Here is a 26,831-nt window from a genome sequence, read left to right on the forward strand (position 1 = left end):
ATATACATTTCTATGTATCAAGTTAAGTGTATTTTGGTTTTAACAATATATTCTCTATTCCCCAGGTAATGGGGGAAAAACCCAATTATTCAGCATATGTGTCATTTTTGATGGTGGAAAATTCCTTTCTTTCTCAGGGTTTAAATACAATGTCAATATATAAATGACAAAAAGGAAGCTAGTTGATAGTTTTAGAATATACTGATATTAAGGACTATTAGGAAGTTTCACTAGTATCTTGTGTTCGTTTGATCCATCCGCTTGCATAGTTGCATGCAGGTGAATGTTGGTAGTTGATTGAACTTCGTGGTCTCTATGGCACCACCTCCTGAAGGTGTGAGCTGAAGACCCTTTGGTTTAATTTTTATTGGTAGTATTTTGTGTTCTAACAATATGCCGTAGTCTGAACAAACCCCTGTACCACTTTATAGGCCATGAATGGAGATCCAGAGGGTTTGATGGTATGGCCCGGGGAAAAACCAAACAGTGGCAGATCCAGGGCTAGAACCCAGGTCTCCTGGCTGAGTGGTCAGCTGATGGGAGTTGTGGGGAGTCCTTCTTCTTCAGTCCCTTTGCCTTCTCCTGCCCTTTGCCAGGGCTGGTATGAATTTTGGGCATAGAGTCACTTCCCTGCTCTGCCCAGCAAGTGTCTCCAGCTGCCCCTCTCATTCTCCAATATAAATGAGGAGTGGGTATGTGGTGCACAGAGGCTGGCATGTGGAAAAGTCCCCCAGTGAACAGAGATCCCCATCCTGAAGCAGCCCTGAATCATACCTTCCTGAAAAGAAGCAACAATACTTTCCTTGTTTTCTTTGTTAGAAATGGATAGAAAAGTGAGTAGTTTAAGTCTAATTCCTGAGAAGAGATTATTTATATCCCCCTGTTTAACCATGTAAAGAGGGTGCCACATTGGTTATCATCTAGCTGGTGCCTCAGTATGTCCGTATCCACCCATCTCTTACAAGCCAGCTCATTTTGCGAGGTGTTGTGGAAACCTACTGATAGTGCATATGTCTTTTATTAGAGAAAAAAATCGTCATGGAAATACAAAGCAGACAAATGAAAAGTAGACAAAAAAATAAGCAGTTATACATAGGAATTTAGATTAATCTATTATTGCCACTGTTCCAAAGCAAACAAAAAAGACATTTTAATAAAAAACCTTTCTTACAACATAATTCATAACTAAATTTTGTAAACAAGGAATGAATTTATTGCACTTAATTGAACAACCCTATAACTTTGTGAATTCATCATTACTGACTAGGGAAAACAACTATCTTTAGGTTCTGTGCTTGCAATAAGGAAAGTGCTTCCACATCAATAATGGAAAATCAGATTAGAAAGAGAAAGTTTCAGCCATGTAACTATTTTCTAACCTAAATATCATCCTCATATTTTTTAAAACCTTCATTGAATAATGCTGATTCCCACAAGGACATCTCTAAGACTAATTTGATTTCATTGTGTTCCATTCTGAAAAAGAAAAAAAACTATGCATTTTTTATGAGCTCTGAATCTGGGGACCAACTTGTAATTGAGTAAAATTTTTTTCTTTTAGATTTGCCCTTTACCGTTGACATTAAATGTCTTAGAATTATTTCCAGACTTCTTCACAAAATATCCATAATTAATACATACTAGAAAGATTTGAAAGGACATTACCTAGACTCTAAAAATGCAGCTGAAAATAAACTCCAACTAACTGATCAAGGAACAATGGATTTTCAGAGCTAAGGTCAAGCCTCTGTGGTGAGAAATGAAAACTAGAAAAAAAAAAACCCAAAAGGTCGCCAATTATATGTTCAAACTATGCGGCATGGAGAAATAGCCTACACGTGCAGGATGCCAAGAAGGTCGCCGTCTTAAGAAGAGGTGTGGTTGGTTGTCGAGGTGCCTCCAGATTTGTACTGTTTTTGCCTTTTTTTTTTTTTTTTTGCAGGAGTACAGTTTATTTTAAAAAGGTATTTTAAATCAGTGAGGAAAGAATGACCCATTCAATAAATGGTATAGGGACAAGTGGTCATCTCTTTAGGAAAAAAGTTATCTCCCATAAAAACCAAACTTTAGTTAAAGGTAGATATACCCACACATCTTTACCTCATCTGAAGTTGATCTTTTGTGTGTATATGTATGGTCACATGCTTTTTAAATGTATACACATACACATAGTCATGATATTTTATAGGGGTAGAAAGGTGGTATAACTGTGAGGACAGGCTGAGGGGGCCTTGTGGAAGTTTTAATAAAAAAGAGTCATGAAAATAAACATACCTTGAGGCCTTCTACAAAAAAGGCAAAACTTTAAAAACTATCATCTTAAATATGCAGATTTAAAAAAACAATATAGGATTAATGAATACAAAAACTACGTTTGGTACAGTAGTTATTTCTGTCTGTTTTTGAACGAATGGTAATTAAAACAATTAAAATTTGTAAAGCTGTGTAACATAGGACATTCCCTTTCCCTTCATTCCATCCTTATGCACATTTCTTCTTTATCTTCCTAGTCCTCCTCAATGTCACCAGTATATCAGTGTTCTTTGAAAACTAGCTCTGTGTCAGGATCACAAAGGAAATGCAATACGATTACTATAAGCTGTAAAGGGTTTATAATCTAAAAACAGAGACAGAAAACTCCAATAAAAATAAAATCCCCGAGTACCGAGGCATGTTAACATAGAAACATAACCAGGCCATACCAGGAGATGTAGAAAAAGTAATGTTGCTAGTAATGAATAAAAAGTCATTACCGATCCTTTCTCCCAAATGCATAAACAAGAGATTTTGCCCAACTTAAAGCCTAGTAACATTTAAGCATAAGGATATATCATTAGTTATGATTCAGAAGACACATTTGTTTAAAATAATCACCTTGTGGTGATTGAGCCCTTTCGGAATGTGTCAATGTCTTCATCTAATACTGCTATAGCCTCATAGTTTGAAAGGGTTAATGTAATTTTCAAATCCTTACTTGATACTTAGTAGTGGTCGAGGGTTGGAGAGGATTTGGTTTGTTAAAACGAGGCTCTTTCTTTCTCTTATTCTTCGTCCTCTTCTAGAAACGGAGCAGACCACTGTTCCCAGGTGATTGGAAGGGTAGGTCTTTGCCCCAAGTAAGGGCACCCACAAGTTGGGCACTGGTTAGCATTTGGGGGAAGGTTGCCAGATTTAGCTAATAAAATACAGGAAGCTCAATTAAATTTAAATGTCATATAAACAAATAGTTTTTTTTTTTAGTACAAGTATGCCCCATGCAACATAAATATGCAATGTAAATTTAATATTGCATGGTACATACTTACACTAAGAAATTATTCATTGCTTATCTGAAATTCCACTTTAACTAATTTGGCATCTACATCAGGCCCATCTTTGAAAATACCAGCTGAGACCCAAAGTGGACTAGGGAAAAGCAGTTTATCACAGTCTTGTGTTTCTTCACCCAAATGTTGTTGGTTCTCTGTAGTCAGAGAAGACACCCAACTGAACTGATGCACATGAGCTCGACACCTGCTTCCCAGCCAACACACACCGGGGAGGAACCACTGACCCAGAGATGCTTCTCCTGTGGGGAGGCAGCGAGGGAAAGACTTACTGACTGTACCTCTTCCTCTGTCTTGAAGGGAAAAGCAAATTAGCCCTTTTGATTTCAAATTTAATTTTATATATATTTAAAAATGTTTTTGGAAAACAACCTAAAAAAACAAATTATAGTAATCATCGATAATATTATAAATAATATTTAATACTAAGGGAAAATGTTCATTATCAAACAAATGAAAAAAGATTAGATAACAGTATATTCCGTATGATCCTGGTTTTGGTTTGTAGAAGTGCATTTATGTAGAGAAAAACTTACAGGTTATACATCAAATGTAGGCCTAGAAATTTGGATGATTTAAAAATTTTCTTTATCCATATTTTCTAAATGTCTTTTAACAAGCATACTACATTTGAAATAGGGAAACTAAGAAATGAAGATTTTTTAAATTATAAAATCATCTTTTGAAAGAATTTTTGTGGTTAAATTTAGTTTCTATAATGCTCTTATCTTAGAGGATTAACAGAACCCAGGTTTTATAGCTGAACATAGACTGAGTGACAAGGCCAAATGGCTCTTCCAATAAATGTCATGAGATTTGTCTGTCACAAAATAGACAAGGTTTTAGTGACTTCCCTAAGAGGCTGCCCCCAGCTCTGTGTCTCAGATTGGAAAGTTGGGTCAGCAGTTTCATTCAGTTACTGGTTATTGTGCAGTGAGAAGTTCTGTTATTAGTTAAGTATTTCATTCAGTGAGGCCTCTTTATAGTATATGATACTTCTAATGTATTTGAGCCAAATATTAAGGTCACTTTCTTGTTCCTCTTTATAGTATATAAAATGTTTTGGTTTTTCATTAGAAAAATGAGTCATTTGACATTTGTGTTGTTTTTATACAGCTGATGGAAAATGTCTGGTGTCGGTTGGTTTAGACGATTTTCACAGTATTGTGTTTTGGGACTGGAAAAAGGGAGAAAAGATAGCCACAACAAGGTAAGCTGCTGAGGTCTGGCACGTCCTGCTGATTGTTACACATCAGTATCTGTCAATAGTTTTCATTTTCTGGTAAGATTTCATCTTCAGACTCAGATGAAATTCACCTAGAAAGCTTTACACCCAAATGAAACACATTGCAACACTTCACGGTGCCAGCCCCGACCAAGAGCAGTTAATATTTGTTTCAGGGAATTGGAAAATGCTGAAATTTTTTTCCAGAGAGTTATTCATCACTTTGCTTTTAGTAATATATGCATTAACGATAGCAAAGCTTTTTCTGAGCAGTAAAAAAGCAGCTTTGCTCAGACTTGTGCCTTGCCCCTTGTTTTTCTACTGTCTTAGCATCTGGTGAAGGATTGTCAATGTCACTGGAGTCAGAAGTACCATTTGTCACGAGGCTGTGGCATGCTGGAAAGGAGGCCCCATCGTGTGCATCTGCCACTGCTTTCAAAGCAGGCAATTGTTGCCCTGATCTCCCCATCTTATAAATAGACTTTTCAAGACCTACTGCTGTTCACAGACCACCTGTCCTCCCTTACCCCAGCCACCTGCCCTGCTGAATCAGCCTGAAGTCTGAACGTTACTTTCCACTACTACTAGTACTGAGCTTAGCTGTTTGCCAGCTGTGGTCAGAGGTCAAAATAGTTGGCAGCGGTGGCCTAGCGATACAATTTGTTGCCTAAGGTGTGTTATCAGTGTACCTCTCTACTAGTTCTTCCCCGCATGAACCAACTTACTTTTTCTATTTTGCAATATAAAATCATTTTTATATTGATTTTATATTAACTAAAAGCAAATACTGGGGTCCAAAGCTTTTAGTTAATACTTCCCTCTACAATATTAAGTGGGTGGGGGGGGGAGGGAAAAAGGTGTTTTGTTTTGTTTTTTTGGCAATTTGATTTAGTGAATGAAGACCTACGAATTGCTGGAGACTCAGAGGAGACACAGATGGAGCTTTGATGACTCCAGCTGACTATCTTAAGAGAGAAAAAAACCATTTCTGGTGACTGCTATTGAAATGGAATTCTTGGCAGCAGATGGCAGCTCATACATCCGCCTGCCCAAGTGGTTTTTCTCTTGGTCTCTTTTTACTCTTCCAAACTGTTGTATCACTCTTTCCTAGTGCTCAGATGTAGCTCCTGGTCAGAACTCTTGCTTTCCTTCTAGACATATAAACTGAATTTTAGTTTAATATTTCTGGTAATATGCCATCTGCATTAATAGGTAATTTCAGGCAAAGCATATATCTGCATTTCGAAAGCAACAGAAATGCAATTTCCCTGCTAGAAAACCCTCTGCAACTATGAATGCCTGACCAGTTATATGCCAGAAACATAAATAGAAATGGAAGGAAGCAATATTTATTAATAGAAAAAAGTATATACCTGATATGCATGGTAGTGTTACTTTAATGAACACAAATTAACTTAACACTATATTATGTTAACACTATTTTTGGAATTGCTCCCAAGTTTTATGTCACATTCCCAAAACAGGACACCTGCAGAATTGCCCTCGGAGAACATTTTGCAATTGTAATATTAACCACTGCTCTTTCCAAAAAGGAATGTAAAGGATTGTTAAAGTTATTTGGAAGAACATTAGGTTTGAAATGATAAATAAATAATGAATATGTACATAAATATTTATATAATAATAATAATAAATTTTATATAATAAATAACCAGAAAAAAAAAACCCAATTCTATTATAACCTTAAGTTAGAGTGCTTAAGTAGATAAAAACTTTAAAAACAGACATGAAAGAAGTGACAAAGAAAAATAAGTACTACTTAACCGATGGTACTCACTGGCTTGCAGGAATCATCACAGCTCCTGAGAGGGCCGAATTTTCTCTCAGAGAATGGCTCACTCAGTGATACCCTTCGCTTTGCACGTCCATGTCTCAATCATTGCCAGCATTGTCACTAGGAAGGCTTAACAACGAACCCGCTTCTGACAAGTTGCATTGTTCTAGCAGGGAGATTGTTCTACAATGTGCCCATAGCTCAGGATGTGAGATTTCCCCAAGGGGGAGGGACACAGTTGGTAACCACGATGGCAGGTCCAGGGCTAATAATGTGTGCCACCTGCACAGTACTGCACTCTCAGAAGTTGTCCCTCCATTGTAAAAATATTTAAATGAACCTCCTTTTTATCAGCTCAGAAAAATTAGAGAAATTCAGAATTGGCACATAGAAACCTGATGATAAGATCTCTATGAGCCTTGACCCAATCTATCTGAACAATTTCTTTGCATTTTTGCTGATTTTCATGAATTCAGTTACATCCATTACCAATGAAATTTTTAGTCTTTTTTTCCTCTTAAATGTTCAGATTATGGTCTAATATATAAGTAACCCATTTAAAAACCAGGGTCAATCTTTATGGGCAGTAGTTAAGTGGCTTAATGGCAGCATCAATCCAGGTAGAAAAAATGAGATAATCAGGTGCTTTTATGCTCCTTTAATTGGAATTTTATTGCTCTGGGAACATGACTATGGGAGAGAATGACTATTATTGACCTGCTTCATCTCAGAAGTTTAAATAGTAGGGATCTTAGGTAAAATCTAGAGTTATCAAAGTGCCTAACAAGAATACTTCCAATGTTAATGTGAAACAGTTATGTTACTAGAAAGCGTAGGGACAAGCATAGGCCCGCAGAGAGTAGCAGGCACATAGAGCTTCAGAGCATGCATTCCTGCATTAGCTTTGTTGTTTGAGCCATTTTAGGCCCCTACCCTTGCACACATTTAGTAAATATCATAGAGTCTCCTGCACACCAAATCGGCACCTTTTCTTCTCACTGTTTAAGTGTGTATCTCTTTAAAAATAACAGGTATTAATCTTTTTTCTGTTTTCAAAATGATACCCCATCATTATAGAAAAGTTAGAAAGCATAGAAAAGTGCCGGGAAGAAAATGAAAATCATCTGTAATTCCACTACCCAGAAATAGCTGTGGCCAACATTGTAGCATATGTTCTTTAGTATATATTCTTCTAATATTTCTATCTGTTTTTATTCACATATGGGTTATTATACATACTGCTCTATAACTGGCTTTCTCCCCCCCCTCCCACTCAATAATATTTTATTTCATTGTCTTCTAATTTATGTTACCTGGATTATTCTGTATTATTATTCTATATAGTAACACAGTTTAAATATTTTTTGGAGATGAGGTGTAAATCAAACATGCATTCAGTCTTCTTGTAAGAGATACTTTCCCAAAGAAAGAGCAAACCAAATCACACATAGGACTTGGCCTCTATCAAATGAAAGAGCTCAGGATAGAAGATTCAGAAACCAGTTTCCCTGGCTAGCTGCCATTTGCTTCTAGAAGAGGCACATTCCTTCCTTCTTCCCCTGCGCTTGCTGATAGAGTTTAAATTTGGCCTCTGTGGTGGATTACTTACGACTCAGGCATGAAGAACTGTCCTGTATTAGGGCAATAGTACAGAGTCTTCTACATTCTTATTCTCGCACTTGAGGACCTGAAACTTTTTCCATTTTGTTTTCCTTATACGTGCAATTGTAGGCCACTACCCTATAGATTTAATAAGCATCTAAGTGGGGTCGGGGGGAGACCAGAGGAATCTAATGAATGTCCTTTATTTTGAAATGGATATTAATTAAACATTTATATGCCATCAGTTGTCAGTTTAGAACTTTAGCTACAATGGAAACAACATCGGTGTTTTTTGACCCTAAGAAATTAGGTGGAAACTAAAAAGTACTCTCAAAAGAGATTTTTCTATTTAAATGTTTGACACTGTACAAATACAAACAAACAATGCTCTTTTCTATCTAGGAAATGTAATATGTTATATCCGTTCTCAATTTTCATTTTGTTTTCTTTAGCATCTTCTCTCTAAAATATATCTTAGTGATTTGGAATCCATGGGGATTTTCCTCCAACCAAGAAATCCTTGGATGCTTATGGTTACCTGGTTCACTTCTCTTTATGTTAAGCACATTTTCTCTTATCCAAGCCATTTCCCTCTGTCCTAATTGCTCCTGATACATCCAGTGACATATCTTAGCCCTAGTGTTCCTGCTTTACTTTTGACTTTCAAAGAAACAGAGTTCAAAAATCAGTTCCTTCTTTCCTGCCTCTCGCTATAGTAGGGCCCACATAATGGGTATGGAGATGATCTGTTTTTTTTTGTTTGTTTGTTTTGGCTTTTAATTATTGAAATTTTCAGATTACACAAAAGTGGAGAAAATAGCATGATTAACTCCCATGTACCCATTGCCCAGCTGCAACATCCTACAAATGGAACAAATCTCTCCCCCCTCATTTTTTTTCTTTGACTTTCTCTTTTGCCACAATATTTTAAAGAAAATACAAGACATCATTTCATTCGACCTGTATATATTTCATTAGGTATTTCTAACTGAAAAGACATTTTGCAAACCACCATTCTATTATTGCAACTAACTAAAACAATAGTAATTTCTTACTTTCATCCATTACCCAAATCATAATCAAACATTTGTTATTGTTTCAAAGGTGAGAGTTAGTTTGTTCAAATCTGCATCCAAACAAGGCCCATGTATTGCATTTGGTCATTTGGTTATTATCTCTCTTAAGCCTTTTTTATTTTATAGTAGCACCCCCCCCACACACACACCTTTTTCATGCCATGAATGCATTTGAGGAACTGGGTCATTTGACCTACAGAATATTTCACATTCTAAACCTGACCGATTCTTGGAAACATTTTAGGAATTCTCCTGCATTTCCTGTAAAGGGTAGTTAGATCCAAAGGCTTGATTAGATTCACATTCAGATTTTTTTTAACACTGTTATTAATAAATCGCATACCATACAATTCACAATTTAAAGTATACAGTTCAGTAGTTTTTACCATATTTACAGAGTTGTGCAATCATCACCACTAACTGCAGAATACTTTCACCACCCCAGAAAGAAACCCCACACCCATTAGCATTAATCTATTTTGTCTCTATGGATTTTTGTATTCTGGATATTACATATAAATGGAATCATACTATATGATCTCTTTTGTGTTTGGTTTCTTTCATGTAGCATAATGTTTAAGGTTCATCTGCGTCATAGCCTATATCAGCACTTTATTCTTTTTTATTGCTGAATAATATTTCATTGTGTGGGTCTATACCACATTTTGTTTATTCATCCATCAGCTGCTATTTGGGTTGTTTCTACCTTTTGGCTACTACAAATAATGCTGCTATGAACATTTTTGTACAAGGTTTTGCATAAACATGTGTCTATTTCTCTTGGATATACACCTAGAGGTGGAATTGCTCGGTTATTTGGTAACTTTAGTTTAGCATTTGAGGCACTGTTGAAATATTTTTCTAAGGGACTATACCATTTTACATTTTCACCAGCAATGACTAAAGTCCCAATCTCTCCACATACTTAACAACTTTTATTATTGTCTGTCATTTTCCTTATAGCCATTATGGTGGGTGCAAAGTGATGACTAATGATTTTGAGCATCTTGTCATGTGCTTACTGTCTATTTGTATATCTCCTTTGTAGAAATATCTATTTAAATACCTTACCTATTTTTAGTAGGATTTTTTTTTATTATTGAGTTGTAAGAGTTTTTTAATATGTTCTGGATACAAGTTCATTATCATATATATGTTTTACAAATATTTTCTCCTACATGCAATTTTTTAGAAAGGAATACTTGAGATGTACTTTATTTTTCATCACATTAAAAGACATGTAATCAGTGGCATACTGGAAGTTGGGGGCAGCAAGAGTAGGGCTGTATTATCTGTAGAAGACTTTTTAAAGAATAAAAATAGCTAAAAGCCAGTTTGTTTTTTTTATTCCCATGAGCAAGCAATTCTAAACAATGTTAGGTATGGAATTTCTCTCTCCCAGGACACCCCCTTGGTACACTGCTCTCTGAAATATCTAGTTGTCTTACTCTTTAGTTAACTTAGTTATGGGTTCTAGTAATATCAACCCGATCCTTCCATTATAATGCTTACCATCAACACATCATCTAATGGTTGGCAGCACCCATTTATAACTATGGACTGAACTGATTAATTAGGAGTTGAAAATAATAATTTCTAATTCTATCATTCATTCTCCATATTAGCTAGAATTCTTCTATAAATAAGAATTCTCCCTCATCAACCACTTGGTTTCTCTAAAATATAATACACACAGAAAGTAGTCCTTTAATTGTTAGAGTTATTTTTCCTTTGTCTATAACTTGCAGATATTTTTCCCAGTTTGTCATTTGTCTTTTGATTTTGTTACGGTGGTTTTCATCATGAAAAAGGTTTTTAATTTGGTAAAAAGTTTTCAGTCTTTTAATGCTTCAAGACTTTGAATCATAGTTAGGAAAATACTGCCCATTCTCAGATTAAAAGGAAATCACTCATAATCTCTCCTAATCTGCTATAGCTTCCTCTTTACATTAGTCCTCTAAACCATTTGGAATTTATCTTAGTATCTATTATGAGCAACAGATCTAATTTTATCTTTTTTTTTCCATTTAGCTATCAGGGTGTCCAAACACCATTTTTTTTCCCCCTTTTAAACAGACATTGTTGGTTGGTTGGTTGGTTTGGTTTAGAACAATTTTAGGTTCATAGCAAAACTGAGCAGAAAGTACAGAACTCCTGTGTACTCCCTCCTCCTGCCACCCACAGCCCCTCCCGTATCACCACCACCAGAGTGGTACATAGTACAATAGATAAAGCTACATCAACGCATCATTATCACCTAAAGTCCACAGTTTACATTAGAGTTCATTCTTGGTTTTGTACATTCTACAAGGTTTGATAAATGTATAATGACTTCTGTCTACCATTATAGTATCATACAGAATAGTTTCACTGCTCTAAAAATCCTTTGTGCTCTGCCTATTTATCCCTGCCTCCTCTCTATTTTGGCAACCAGTAATCTTTTTACTGTCTCCCTAGATTTGCCTTTCTAGAGTGTTATATAGTTGGAATCATGCAGCATGTAGCCTTTTCAGATTAATTTTTTTCACTTACTAGTATCCACTGAAGTTTCCTCCATGTCTTTTTATGACTTGATAGCTCATTTCTTTTTAGCACTGAATAACATTCCATTGTCTGGATGTTCCAGTTTTTTTTTTTTTTTAATCCATTCACCAATGAAGGACATCTTTGTTGCTTCTAAGTTTTGGCAATTATGATTAAAGTTACTGTAAGCATCCATATGCAGACTTTTGTGTGGACATAGTTATTGACTCCTTTGGGTAAATATCAAACATAATTGCTGGATCACATAGTAAGAGTACAATTAATTTCATAAGAAACCACCAGTCTTCCAAAGTGGCTGTACCATTTTGTATTAGGAGTTGAAAATAATAATAATTTTGTATTCCCATCAGCAATGGATGGGAGTTCCTGTTGCTCCACATCCTCACCAACATTTGGTGACAAACGCCTTTTATTTTAAAAATTCATCTTTCCCCATTGATTTGAGACCTGTCCTTTTTTATATGCTACATTTCAATATGTATTCATGTCTTCTAGATTTTCTATTTTGCCATTGTTAAGTATTGTTATTTCATGCACCAATACCACACTGTTCGAATTATGAAGTCTTTATAAACTGTTTTAATATTTAAGAGAGCTACCCTTTTCACTTCGCTCTTCTTTCACAGAGTTAATTGGTCATTCCTCTTGGTTTATTCTTCCACAGGAACATTAAAATTAAAGTGTCTAACTCTAGATTAAATACAAATATCCAATATTCTTTTTGGAATCAAGTTGTATTTATAAATAAAGTTAGGGAGAATTGACGTCTCTATGATTGAGTTTTCCAACTCAAGAACATAGGATGTGTTCCTTTTTAAAAGTCTACTTTTTCTATCTTACAAATGTGTACATGTGTGTGGGGGGGTATTTTACTCAATTTATATATCAAACATTTCTTATTAAACTTATGCCATGATATATTTGTTGTGTATAGAGTCCTCTCTCCAATTATATTTTTAACTGGTTATTGAATATATTAAGATTATTCATTCCATATTTATTTTTATATACTGTAACTTTATTAAATTACCTTGTTTATAGTTTTACATTATTTTTTTAAAAATTTTTTTGACATATAATTATACCCTCTGGTAATAGAAATAGTTTTACCTCTTCCATTCCAGCTCTCATGCCTTTACTTTTTAAAATCTTATCTAATTGCATTAATTAATATATTTAATACATTGTTAAATGGTAGTGGTAATAGTCTTGCTCTTGACTTCATTGGGAATTTAATTTAGTAAGAATCTGACTTTTGAGTTCACACAAACACATACACGCACACACACTACACAAATAAGCTACTATTCCAACACTTCCTGTTTTTAAAGAAAGTGGGATGACTCGCAACATTTCTGGAGAGCCAGTGTGTATATAGTTGGTCTTGAATGAATCTGAGTTTCTCACAGTCAAACAAGGAAGGGAAATTGCAACATCTAAGAGATAAGTCTGAAGCATCCATTAATTCCTACTTCATTAAATGTTGAGTGTTTTTAAGTTACCTTTTCAGCATCTGTGACTATAACCTAATTTTTCTCATTTATAGGATAAATTGTACTATTTATTTCCTTAATAATTAATCAGCCTCGCATTTGGTCATAATATATTATTTTTAATGTGTTATTGGATTCTCTTTGCTAATATTTAAGATTTTCAATATTCATAAGGGAGATTGGTCAGTCATGTTCTCTTTATTAATTGCCTTTTTTTACATAATGAAATATATGTCCTAAATCCCAAAGAAGACTGCCAAATAGTCCGTTAAGACTAGGAAATCCTTAGACTCTAATGTGTTGACTCACTAAAGAAGAAACATCCCTGGCACTATGGAATGCCAGGTCTACAGCTTCAGGTCTCCAATCAGTCCTCACTTTTACATTTGTCCTTCTGCCTCTTGGGTTATAAACCTACATTTCTGAATGCATAGTATCTAAAAGTGCCTTAAATCAATAGATAGTATCTTTTCTCTCGCCATGGATTCAAGCCAGGGGCTTCAATTTCTAATGAATAGATTTCTAGCTGAAGTACTGTTTAACGCAGAGGTATGACTTCCACAGTAAGAATATCCCATTTGAAGCTTCTCACTAATGCTATTGGTGTCTTCTCCCTCCTCCTGTATGAGACATCTGTATCCTGAGAATTACTCGGAATCCTCTGGTGTTGGCATTAATTTTATTTTATAGAGACATTCTGATCCATTTTAGATATTTCATTAGTTTATTTAAAACATAATTAAGTAGACTTTGGTAGCAATATTAGGGTAAGAAGAAGGGGCTCAAGTATGCAAAAAAAAAAAAGTCAAAGCTCATTAACATAGACCCTATGTATATTTTAAGTGAACTTCTAATTTAGTTGTCTTGTTGCATGTAGTCTAATGAAAGTTAGACCAAATGCTTGCTTTTAATAAAACTCTATATTATAACTTCTATCAAAACTAATTTATTTTCTTATTTGTCTCTAACAGAGGACATAAAGATAAAATATTTGTGGTAAAGTGTAACCCACACCATGTTGACAAACTGGTTACAGTTGGGATAAAGCACATCAAATTCTGGCAGCAAGCAGGTACTGTTGTTTGGGTTTATCATTATATGTTTGAGAGTTTGAAGAAAACCTTAACCGATACCTAGTCTATCTCTGCAATTGATAATTAAAATATTCCTAAAAGATATTCTCTTCCAAATTCACTTTAGACTGCCTAATATCTAAGCTGTGAAACTTAGAGCACTCTATATGATGCTATGCATATTCATCAATATCTAGAAAGCTTTGGAAAATATTTCACTGTGGAAATAATTATATTTAGTCATCTATTCTGAAAGCAGTAATTATGTTGGACTACTGAACAAGAAGTAAAATAATCACTTTGGTTGGGTGAATAGAATTTTCAGTATTATGAGAGTCCCTTTATTTATCACTGAATTTAGAAGATGAATTAAATCCTGACATTGCACACAGTAGGTGGTCAAAATAAATACTCATGAATTATAATGCTAATTATAATGAATAAATAAGCATGACAAAACATGGAACAGTATCTTATTCTTTTCATTAATAAACCACACCTGTTATTACAATCGTTTCTGAACTCAGTATCGGCTTTACTACCAAGCCCAATTTTATACCGGACAAAACAGAAATAAGCTATCATTCCAATGCTTTCTGACCTTAAAGAAAGGATGATGACACCCAGCACATCCGGAGAGCCAGCCTGTGTAGAATTATCTGGCATGAGTCTGGGTTTATCAGTGCTAGTCAGGAAGTGCTGGGAAGTGTGAACATCTACAGGCAAATCTGACGCACCTTCTCCTACACAATGATTTATTTTTCTCACTCCAAAGTTCCTGTGATAAAAATCAAGGCAAAACATATATAACATGTTTACATCTACATTCACAGCCAGTGCTGTTTCTGTTCTTTCGCTCAGCATTCATGAAGAGCGTCCTAGTTCTCCCAGGCACTTAGTCACTTCTTCCTCTGGCTGGCACAGAGCTCGCACTGAACCCACATTAGGTGCCTGTCTCATTGGACTGAGATGCATATAGAGGTTTCTCTCCAGCCAGGCCTTGAAAGCAGGAACTCTCTTTTCATCTTTATACCCCACCACTGATGACTGTGCCTGCCACAAAGTAGGGATTCAATAAACATTGAATTAATGCATGAATGAATGAGAAACCTTCTTATAATATTTTTGTTTGTGATACTTTTTGCTGTTTTCATACATCTTTCTGTATATACATAGTGTCGGTACACTGGGTTTTTCATTGAAGGTAGCCATTCTATATGTTCATAGAAGGTGTCACTTTTTAAAAAAGTAATAAATACTCTTGGTCTACTCCAGGTGGGGGCTTCACCTCTAAAAGAGGAATTTTCGGAAGTGTTGGAAAATGGGAAACAATGATGTGTGTTTCTTATGGGCGAATGGAAGATCTGGTGTTCTCAGGAGCAGCTACTGGCGATATTTTTATTTGGAAAGATATTCTTCTTCTAAAGACAGTGAAGGCTCATGATGGGCCTGTGTTTGCTATGTATGCGTTGGATAAGGTATGGCATATTTTTTTAGAATTCATTTTCCTCATCAGCTTTCTAAAATTATAAGTTAGTCTTAGGAATGCCCACATCAAGGGAATGTGTCTAAAACAGTACTATCTGAACTAGAAAGTGGTCGTCATGACTGTCTGTCAAGAGAAGACATGGAAGGGAGTACAGATATCTTTTAAATTTTCTCTTTCATTTATAATTTATGTTCAATTTCTCCCCACTTTTTTTCACACTTGTTCTTTTTGGCTCTCCTTTGCGCTCCATAAGAATTAGCACACGGATACCTGTAGACTCACAGTAGCGGACAAGTCCTGAGAAGTATTTCAGTATTATCCTTCCTCTTCAGTGGCACATGAGCAGAGACCTGGAAGTACCAAGTGATTAGATTACCTTCCCAGCCATCAATTTCACCAACAGTTATGTTGATAACCAGCTTGTTCCTTTGTAGACAGGTTCAGCTTAGACAAGAATGTTGGAGTGAAGTCTTTTCACCAGCTCAGTTCAAAGCTGTATAAACATCACAGAGGGTACTCAGAGAAACCTACATGGTATAGAAAAGGTGAGATGTTCCAGCTCAGGGAGACAGGAGAAAAATGGGATGAATTCCTCCTTCCTCTGACTTATGTTATATTCTGGTTCCCACACTGGGGAGGGGAATCTACTGATTCCACCCGATTTAAAGGTTAGTTTCATCATGTTAGTTTCATCTAGAAACACCCTTACACGCACAAGAAATATTTAATCTGAGCACCCTAGATTAGCTGGCCAATCAGATTGACACAAAACATTAACTATCACACTGGCCTTCTTTCCACTCAAGCACATCTTTATCTTGTTCTGTCCAGCTCCCCACGTGCCTTACAGATTTTTCTTTATAAAGATCACAATTACTTTCAGTCCTACTAAAACGCTTTCTTCAGTCAATTTTTCAGAAAATATCAATTTTGTATTCATTGCTAACTTCCTGGTGGGTATAAATTCATCTGTGCTCTTTGACTGCCAAAGAACTTAAGCCACCCAACTCACCTAAGCTTAGCCTCATTTTGCATGTCCCTGTTCGCAGGTAAATATGCCGATTCTACTACAGAAGTAGATTCTGGTTATACATGCAACTATATGGTTGTTTTGGTCGTTAAACTGTTTTATTATATGTGCAATTATATGATTTAGTTGTTAAGCTTTTTTTATTTTTTTTTTTAACTGGCAAACTTTTTTTTAGGTTAAACTGCAAATGTTAGAAAAGATTAAAACAATGCAGAATTTTTGTAGGCCCAGAAGTTAATGTGAGATAACTTGTGTAAACGTTTTTATGGCTTGGTAAATGAAGCTGACAAATCATGGGAAGAGACAAGAATATCACAGTATAACTGTCAGGTCCAGGAGGGCCCCATCCCTTACCCCCGTAGTGTGGGAACCAGACTCCCCCCTTACCTCTCATGTGGAAACTGGACCTTGCAACGTCCAGGTTGGCTGTTGGCAACAGCTACATGCTCACCTCCCATTTCACTCACCTTAGGGACTTTCCACCCTTCCCTGACAATTACCCTGCCAAAATACTCCCGCTGAAAAGCCCCATATAAGTTTCAGGTCCCCTTGTATTTGGGACTGACGCCATCTTCGGCTCAGCCTGGCTGTCACTCTGCTACAGTAAACCCTGCTAAACCCCTTCAGCTTTGTGTGTGCCTCCTTCGACAAACTTAACAATAGCATCCTGCATTTAAATTTAATCTGGGGATCGAATCTCCCTGGGTGCAAAACCCATAGTAAGGAAAAGAATAATGTAATAAACTTCAAAATATTATTTTCTTGTGCACATTATTAAAATGCAGTAAATTGAAAGTTTCTGAGAAAACAATGAATTAGTATTTTTCTTAAAGAAAAAAAGAGACTTTTCTAAGAACAGCTGGTATATATGATAAGTTGCCAGAAAAAAATACTAGTAAGGCCAAGAAATCATAAGCTTAGAACAAGAATAAAGATCACTGTTCAGTAAAAAATATCCAATATGTTAAGCTTTTTACTTTCCAGATTTTGTAAAAAGTCATTTGGATTTTAATTACTGTGGAAATGATTCTACTGAACAAATTAGCAGGATGGTTTTATATGAAGTGCCTAATTTACTCTTAATAATAAATAATGATGTTTTCTTCCAGAAGTAATTATTTAATTTAAAAATATTTAACAATCATTTTCATTGTAATATTAATTCTGATTCATTCAGTAGGAATATATGAGATAGCAAAAACTGCCAGGCTCTGAGGCTGGTCCTCTTCTGTCGAAACCCACTCTCTGGTCAGGGACTTGGCACAGAAACGGCCATCCACCATCCAGTGTACCAAAGTGCAATGGACACACAATGAGAATGTGCATAATTCTGCTAGAGGAGAAGGGGAGAGATGCTTCCAGGAAATGTCATAGTACTGTTATTTGTTATCATCATATTTTTTAGTCTCCTGTAATTAGGAAGAAAACACACACAAAGCTGTACCCAAGGGGGAATTCTGTTGGTGCTGGATGGGTAACTGGCTATTTTAATATGTGTGTAATTCTTCCTGTATGTGTCTTCACAGGGTTTTGTAACAGGTGGAAAGGACGGAATTGTGGAGCTCTGGGATGATATGTTTGAAAGATGCTTGAAGACTTATGCCATTAAAAGAGCAGCATTGTCCACTAGCTCTAAAGGTGCCACTCCCCAACATACAATAGAAATATTTTGGGATGGAGACAGTAATTCTGATGTTCTTGGGAAAAAAAAAAAAAAAAAAAACATGACCAAATCAATTCTTTCTTCCACATTCAGAGCTCTAGGCCCCTGGTAGAAACATCAAGGGTGATTGCCAAATGGAACTATAAAACAGAATTTGTGTAATAGTAAACCTTTTTTTGTTGTTGTTCTGCTAAATACATTTTTTCCCCTCAGGCTTGCTTTTGGAAGATAACCCTTCAATTCGTGCCATTACGTTGGGACATGGACATATCCTGGTGGGAACAAAAAATGGAGAGATCCTAGAAATTGATAAAAGTGGCCCAATGACGCTGCTCATTCAGGTACTGTGTTTGTTCATATTCTAAATCACAGTTCACATCAGAGCCAGGAGTAGGGTGAGGCGGAGGGGGAGTGGCGTTTAATGTGCAAAATTTAAGGAAGTATTGACTCTCAGAATTGTACAAATATTAATTACCTATAGCTGTGTAACAAATTGCCACAAACCCAGTAGCTTAAAACAGCACACATTTATTAACTTATGATTTTTGTGGGCCAGAAGTTTGAGCATGGCTTAGCTGAGTCCTCTGAGGTTCTGCAAGGCTGCAATGAGAGCCAGGCTGCAGTCTCATCTGATGCTGAACTGAAGGGTCTGTTTCCAAGGTCATTCGGGTTAGCAGAATTCAGATCCTTCTGGTTGTAGGACTGAGGACTTCCATTCCTTCTGGCTGTTTGCGAGAGGCCACCTTCAGCTCTGAGGCTGCCCACAATTCCTTGCCATAAAGGGTTCCCCAACTTGCCCCTTACTTCCTCAAATCCAGCAAGGGAGAGAGAAAAAATAGGCACTGAAGTCTTGCATAACATAATCATATCATCATGTACATGTAATCATAAACATCCATTACCTTTGTCATGTTTTATTGATTGAAAACAAGCCACAGGTCATGCCACACTCAAAGGAAGTTGATTATACAAGCATGTGACAACTAGGAGAATCATGAAGGTCACCTTAAGAGTTTTCTCATCCTCTGCTCCCCAATTCTTCATATTCCCACCCATTTAATCTTATTCCCTCTCCCAAGGTCTCCAAGAGCCTTATCCCATTACAGTATCTGTTCGGAGCCCATAATCTCATCATCTAAATCAAGTCCAGGTGTGCCTAAGACTCCTTAGATGTAGTTCCTCCAGGTCTGTCAATCTGTAAAACAATTTCTCTGTTCCACACACACCAAACATACAAGCACTTTAGATTTTGTGCTTCACTCTAGCCTCAGTCTTGATTTGCATAAACACATCACATACTCCTTACCCTCCTTCTGTCCTCAAGAATTATGTACAGGTAAATCAGATTAAAATAATTAACTCTAAACCCTCAAAGATCAAAGAAGTGATAAAATCTTACCCGAGGGTATGTGGAAGTGAGTCCGGCCCAATTTGGTGATGGATAGGACTTATTTATAGATGAAAGAGGCAGGGGAGGTGAGAGGTGTGTGTTCAGAAGGTGGACTGAAAGAATGGGCACTGATTATAAGCTTCAGGATTTCCATGTGTCCATTGGAGGAGCTTCACCCCCTTCCCCTGACTTGACTCATGCCTGTGAGCTCGCTGTGTTAGGGATGAATCCCACAATCCCACTGAGAGGGACCCTCTGATTGGCTACATCCTGGGAACAGGTCTCCACACAGGTGATGACTCAGAACACTATGTGGTTTAAAAAATGCATGTGCTCGAGTCCCGCTCTGGATATCTCACCATAAGAATCTATAAAAAGAAAAAAAAATTATAAAAAGAAAAAAAAATTCTTGTTAAAAACAAATCTTGAAGCTCAATGGCTGACTGCCGGGCAGCCAGATTGAGAACTATGCTGGACATGCGTCCTTGAAGTGTGACTTCTTTGTTCTCCAGCTGCTCATACTTTTGTCATTTTCTGCTAAACTAATTTATTTTTCTTTCTGGATGTGACTTATTTATTTTATTAAAAAAGTCTTTATTTCTTTATTTCAATTATAAAATTTGTCTTTTTAATTTATCACTGATTTTTTAAATCCCCAAATGCGTGGAACTTTAAATTGTTTTCATACATGCTATATTGCTAAATATTTTGTAAGATTTAAAAAATACTGTAAGATTTAAACTCTAAGTTTTCTAACTTTAAACTCAAAGTATTATGTTACAGTTGAGCCAATTTTGTTTAAATATGTTTTAAATTTGACAATAAAGGCTTTTCACTTTTTTGTTCTCTACAATTCTATTATATATTTTTTCTATTCTAATAATAAAAATAATCACAGGTACTATTTATTAAACACCTACTATGTGTCAGACAATACTATTGTACAAAATTTCTCATCTCTACAACAGATTCATTCAATTGAAATTGTTTTATTGATGAGCAGCCCCAACCCCAATAAACTGTCCACAGCCACATGCTAAGAACTGCAGAGCTGGGATTCAAACTTAGGTTTGTCAGATACTGAGCTCCTCTTTTGAACTCTAGCAGGCTGTTTTCTAAATGTCTCAGCAGGGAAACCGCAGGAAAGCAGTGCAGAATCATGGTCCCCTGAGCTCCGGGTGGGCGGTGGAACCGTCTTCTCTTCTTACATGTGTACCATTCATTTCCTTTATTCTCAGTCTCTCTCTCTTCTTCTGGTGTATCACTCATTTGCCTCTCCTGTCTACATAGAACTCAGTAGTTGAATTCAATCGATGTTTGTTGTTCTCCTGCTAAGATCTGCTCTGTGTCGTGTGCTGTGCATGGTGCAGTAGGACTTCCTGTGCTCTCGGGGCTCACAGTTCTGCTCTGAGATAGGGTAGACACTGAGTGAGAGTGAAGGGACAGTAGAGGCAGCGTGATTAAGACTATCAGCTACCCTGCTGTGGGACCATATCGGAACCACTTTCCCAGTTTCAAAAGCCTGGAGACCAATGTCACTTGGAATAGGTTGCTTACTTAAGAGAAGGATAGCTAGGTTGGGGGAGGAGAGAAGTGACACAAGGTAAGTTCTGACAATTTCCACTGTATATACTTTGAGTATAATCAATGCAATTATGCAACTGGGTATTATCACCTTTATGGGCGATCAGTAGCAAAGTAAGATCTCAAGCTCATTTCCTTGTGCCACTCAAGATTCTTTCAGCCTGCCTTGCTTACTGTCCATTCCTGTTATACAGGAATTAAAATAATTATATTCAGTTGACTATTTTTAAATCAGTATGTGAGCAGTGGTTTGAAAGGGTCTCAGAGCTCCACAACCTTGTCTTCAAGCAAAATGAACAAAGAACTCCAAACAGCTCCAGTTTTGGAGAGACATGGGGGGTGACCTCCTGACCCATACTCTGAGTGTCACCTTGGGAAGCATGAAGGGTGCTCCAAATCCAGTAAATCCAAAAACAGTATCTATACCCTTTAGCCCTTCTCAGATATTTAAATGTCAGCTGTATTTGGAACTTTATGCCTCCTGCCAAATTATTATTTTGCTCAAACAGCTTCCAGTTAAACAAGAATCATTCAATGTCTCTTTGGAAAGCCACCTGCTCCCTAAAGCATTCCAACTGCAAACACCTTTCAGATGCCTGTATATGGTCTTCCTTTTCGCTTTACTAAGCAAAGCTTTTTCGTAATTAGTCACCAAAAGCAGAAGTTCAGTAAACAGTCTAGTCTGTTTTATTGCTCTGTATACTAATCTGTTCTTTATATTGCTTTATTGAGCAGTAAGTTATTGAAATCAGATTCATTTTCTCCCTAATCATTCATTTTTAAATACTGTATTATTTCAGTTATTTTTCTAAGCCAGCTAAGTATGTTTTTGATAAGATGTAAGGATATGGAACTGGCCCAGTCCCTAGCAGGTACCTTTCAGTTGTCTAGTGTTTGCTGGATAGACCCATTTGTGAACAAATGCTGAACCCAGGGCGCTTGAAATGAAAATCCAGCTCTCTTTATTTTTGCTATACATTCAAAGGACTAAAACTGAATTAATATTGCTGTCCAATTCCTCTGACAAAGATAGGTGGTACCTGTATCTTTCAGAATGTGTTTTATTGAAGTGGTTTGTGTCGTTGCTGTGATCAAGCTGTTTTACAAAGAGGTACATGTATACTGTGTTTATTTGATATCAAATAATAGGATAAAATAAGGACACTTCATTATCCACCCAGAAGTTTCTAAATGAGAAGATGTTTGGCATCATGTAAACCAAATTTATATGTGATGAGTCCATATTTTGCTTTCCGCATGAATGCTTTCACATCATGTAGGCCCAGCTTTAGATTTGGGTTCAATGAAAAATGCCCTGCAATCGTTTTGGCTCAAGGAAGCTCAAATTGTGTTTGTTACTATTGGAGCCTTTTTGGACTACTCTTGGGCTGAATATGTAGCACAAGGCTGTCAAAGGGCAAGCTGAGAAGCATGAACCAAGTTGATGTTGTCCAATTTCCTCTCCCACAGGGGCACATGGAAGGAGAAGTGTGGGGGTTGGCAGCTCACCCTCTCCTGCCCATCTGTGCAACAGTGAGCGATGATAAAACCCTTCGCATCTGGGAATTATCCTCCCAGCACCGTATGCTGGCAGTACGGAAACTCAAAAAAGGTATGTGACATCACCTTACACATCTGTAAAAGTATTTACAAACAACAGAGTGTGTTGGATTCATTTTTCCATTCAACTAGTATTTAGTGAGAGCCCCCAAATATGCTAGACAATGGGAATTCAGTGTTTGCTACTATAGTCATAACCCAGCACCTGTAGAATTATTCCCCAAGGCTGACCTGATCCATTGGTGCCCAGCTCTGTGAGTCGCTTGATTTTCCTTGCACTGCACAGACATTTGCCACCTGGGGGCAATATGTCCTTCTCATTGGGAGCCGTGTGAGTCAGTTGAAATACATCAGCTTGTAAAGAGTGCTGTTTATCTTTATGTCTAACAGTCTCCAGAACTGACTTTATTACTGACAAAAAAAAAATCAGCTATACCAAAAAATCAAGGAAAGTGTAAATATGTACTGAACACCTAGATGCACTACAACTCAGAGGTATATCAAGATGTACAAATTTAGCAGACATTTATTCAGTAGCTTCTCTGTGTCAGGCACTGGGGATGGCAGAATGACTGGTCCCATCTCTAGTTTCAGAGTTAGACAAGATTTGAACAGAGTCCCAGCAACAGATGGTGCATTCATATTGAGTAATTTGAGGAGAGTCTGAAAACAGGACTATTTATAAAGGGGTAGGTAGGATGTTGAGAAATGACTGGGGACAGTGCAGTATTATGATGCTCTTAATGGCCAGGTACCATGTCCAGTCCTGGGCCTGAAGAGGCTGGAGGAAGGAGTGATTTTTGGAGTCTGCAGGTGAGCGCTGTGTGAGACAGAAGCCTGGCAGCAACTATAACCATTAGCCCAGAGATTCAGCCATATGCATTGACCTCGCAGAGAAGCAGTTAGGGGAATACATCTAGCCTCCCTCTCTCCCTTCTCCTGCCTGCGTTCTTCTTGCCCAAACGCAAACAGGAGCCAGAGGAACCCATCGAAGCAGTCTATACAGGCTAGGTTCAGATATAGAGCAGGTTCGAGAGTGGGTGTGGGGAGATAAAGCTATCTGGCACAAACAAACAAGGTACCACGGAGGCTCAGAGGAAGGCCTGCTGCCAGGAGTGGCTTCATCAAGGAAGACACATGAGATCTGAGACCCAAAGGATTTGCAGAAGTCCTTAAGGTGGGAAAGGATGAGATTGGGCTCTGGTGCTAAAGTATTTGTACTGGGCAGTTTTATAAGCAGAAACATGGGGACTGTGTTCTAAGGGGACGAAATAAAGGTGTCAGGATAGCAGCAGCAACAAGGATGGTGACTGATGTTGCCGTGCCAGCAACTGCGCTCACACTTTGAGTTTGGTCTTCATGGGATCCCAGCGAGTAAAGCCATTATTTTACCACCTAAAAATTTAGGGAACTGAGGCATAGAGAACTTAAGTCGCTTGCCCGAAGTCTTGCAGCTTGTAAATGATGAAACTCAATTCCAACCCGGGCAGTGCAGCTTCAGAGAGCCCACCTGTGGCCACTGCGTGATACTGCCGCCTCCTGGCATATTGCGTCTCTTTATACTGACTTCCCGGCCTTTGTAAGTGGTGAAGCCAGGACTCAAATCCAGCTCTGACTCCAGAGTCCATGCTCTTAACCACTACAAGATTGAATCATTTGGCCGCTGATTTATATTGAGGAAATGACAGACTGAGTCCTTATTGCACAGGACTTGAATGTCAGACAATGGACTTTATTCACTAGTTAAAAATTAGTTCAGAAAACACTACATTAGATAAGATGACCTTTCCACTGTCGTCCTGGTGTAATTATTGATGGCTTTCCTTCTCACTCTCAGAAGTGTCCTGGTTTATACAATAAATTGTATGGTTAACCTAATCTTGGTGACTCTCCTCAAGGGCAGGTTCCTCTTGGACCTGTACCATGCCTGACTCACTGTAAGTAAATAGCTGTTTGCTTAGTGAATGAATGAGTGAAGGAAGATAAAATTAAGAGAATTGATGTAAAGTTATTGAGATGGACAAAGCTTTCAGCGTACCGTGAATAGTGACCGAGGGGTGGTGTGTGTATGGAAGCTCAGCTTGGAATGCTTTAGTACAAGGTTGCATGCCTGTCCCACCACTGGGGCTGTGCTCACCTAGATCTCTCAGTGAGAGTGGGGAAAGAGGCATTCTCAAACAGGATTGCTAGGCGGCATACCCCCACAGAGTTCATACTCCTCGTTCAGACATGTCTCCCTGTCACCCTCCAAAGCAGAGGAAAACATTGCTCAGGCAGCACCGTCTCCTGTGATTAGTTTTACAGACACCTCTTTTAAGAGAATGCTGTGCATATTCCATTATTCCCATGACAGAAGAGGCAAGAACAAAATCTTTCACCTCTAGCATTATGTATTGTGATCCATGGATCTGAGAATCGGAGTGACTAGGTGTAGAGCAACAAGGTTCTCTAAAACAAGCTTTATGTGTAAGGCATGGTATAAAAAATAGTTTCTGGAAATTTTATTACATAGATCCTGTTCTTATATATTACTTCTTCTTGGGAGCAAAGATATTGGTTATGTTAATCTTTTGAAAACCCCAAGTATTCAGATGCCAAGAAATGAGTGGATACCCTCCAAGCAATTGAAAATGTATTTTTAACATTGTGATTATTGTGTTTGTGTTGGAGGGAAGAGTTGTTTTAAACTATGAAGTTTTAGTTCTTCTCATAAGTAGTGCTAAAGACAGTCATATGTCCATACATAACGCACATATGCAAGTGTCTCCATCTCTTCATTTGGTCATTTGACAGTAAAGTTATGGATAATAACAGTGTTCCCTGTGTATTCTTTTGCAGGTGGAAGATGCTGTGCCTTCTCCCCTGATGGGAAAGCCTTAGCAGTCGGCCTGAATGATGGGAGTTTCCTGGTCGTAAACGCTGACACTGTTGAAGACATGGTCTCCTTCCATCACAGAAAAGAAATGATCTCTGATATTAAATTTTCAAAAGGTAAAAATGACAGCAAAAACTTTTTTAAATGTATCGGGACAAAAAGTTACAATTGTGGACTATTTTCATTATTCTTGACCTTTTTCCCCACTTGAGAATACTAAGTTCCTGAAAGTAAATCCTTCTACAAAATGTTTTGATATTAACTGCATGTTTTTCTTTATAGATACAGGAAAATACCTTGCCGTGGCATCCCATGATAACTTTGTGGATATTTACAATGTACTTACAAGCAAAAGGGTTGGCATCTGTAAAGGTGCTTCTAGTTATATTACACATATCGACTGGGACTCTAGAGGTAAAGTATGTTGTGGCTTTAAACGCAATTTTTATTTAAAAAATCAGTGTCTATTCGCATATTGTTTCTAGAGAGAATAGCAGTTGAGTTATAAAGAAAAACAGAGGGGGGACCCCACCACAATATAAATGACTGTAATTTTATAACCTAAAAGCAGATACTATTAATATTTTTGAGTATTTTCCCATATTGTTGTTTTCGTTGTTGTTAACTCAAGCCGTTGAGTTTTAAGAGTGTTAAAGATGTGTATCGTGACTTCTGTTACCCTAGCAAGCTACCACTTCCCTTCGAGGTTCCATGTGCTGTGTCTTTGCCTTGTGTCTCCTCCTTATTGCTGTCCCTTTTCCTCCCGATGTTCTACCTCCCAGCGAACTGTCCAAGAAGTCTCAAGCAATTTCCATCCTCTAGCAGAAGCAGAAAGCTACCTTCAGCTCACCTAAAGTTTCTCTGCTTTCTTGAGCTCCCAATCTAGCCTCTAAGTCATGCTCACAAACACCGTGGGGATATGTCTGTTTGTTCATTTATTTAATCAATTTCACTTCGGCCATTTGCAAAGTCTTAAGCAAGAAAATGTGGAAGATCCAGAAGCGAGACATGGTTCCTACTCATTGCAGAGTTTATAATTTACTGAGGACAGACATGCTTGTACCTGAAGAATACAAGGGCACAAACTGGGGGAGGCACAGGAGTAA

The 26,831-nt window shown here is 37.3% G+C and overlaps 1 protein-coding gene across 6 annotated transcripts in view; it reads left to right on the forward strand.

Annotated features, from left to right (window-relative positions):
- The window catches only part of EML6 (EMAP like 6), a 220,539-nt gene that overhangs the window by 136,023 nt on the left and 57,685 nt on the right, over window positions 1–26,831 (forward strand). For all 6 annotated transcript variants that reach the window (XM_016130157.2, XM_036225002.1, XM_016130160.2 and 3 more), the window contains 8 exons: window positions 4,443–4,536; window positions 14,033–14,133; window positions 15,410–15,612; window positions 18,180–18,291; window positions 18,530–18,657; window positions 22,761–22,902; window positions 25,689–25,841; window positions 26,008–26,139. In XM_016130157.2, the coding sequence (XP_015985643.2) occupies window positions 4,443–4,536; window positions 14,033–14,133; window positions 15,410–15,612; window positions 18,180–18,291; window positions 18,530–18,657; window positions 22,761–22,902; window positions 25,689–25,841; window positions 26,008–26,139 (1,065 nt within the window). The remainder of the gene's footprint in view (window positions 1–4,442; window positions 4,537–14,032; window positions 14,134–15,409; window positions 15,613–18,179; window positions 18,292–18,529; window positions 18,658–22,760; window positions 22,903–25,688; window positions 25,842–26,007; window positions 26,140–26,831) is intronic.

The sequence above is a fragment of the Rousettus aegyptiacus genome, unplaced genomic scaffold (assembly GCF_014176215.1).
Source record: "Rousettus aegyptiacus isolate mRouAeg1 unplaced genomic scaffold, mRouAeg1.p scaffold_m13_p_7, whole genome shotgun sequence".
In the NCBI taxonomy this organism is placed as follows: Eukaryota; Metazoa; Chordata; class Mammalia; order Chiroptera; family Pteropodidae; genus Rousettus; species Rousettus aegyptiacus.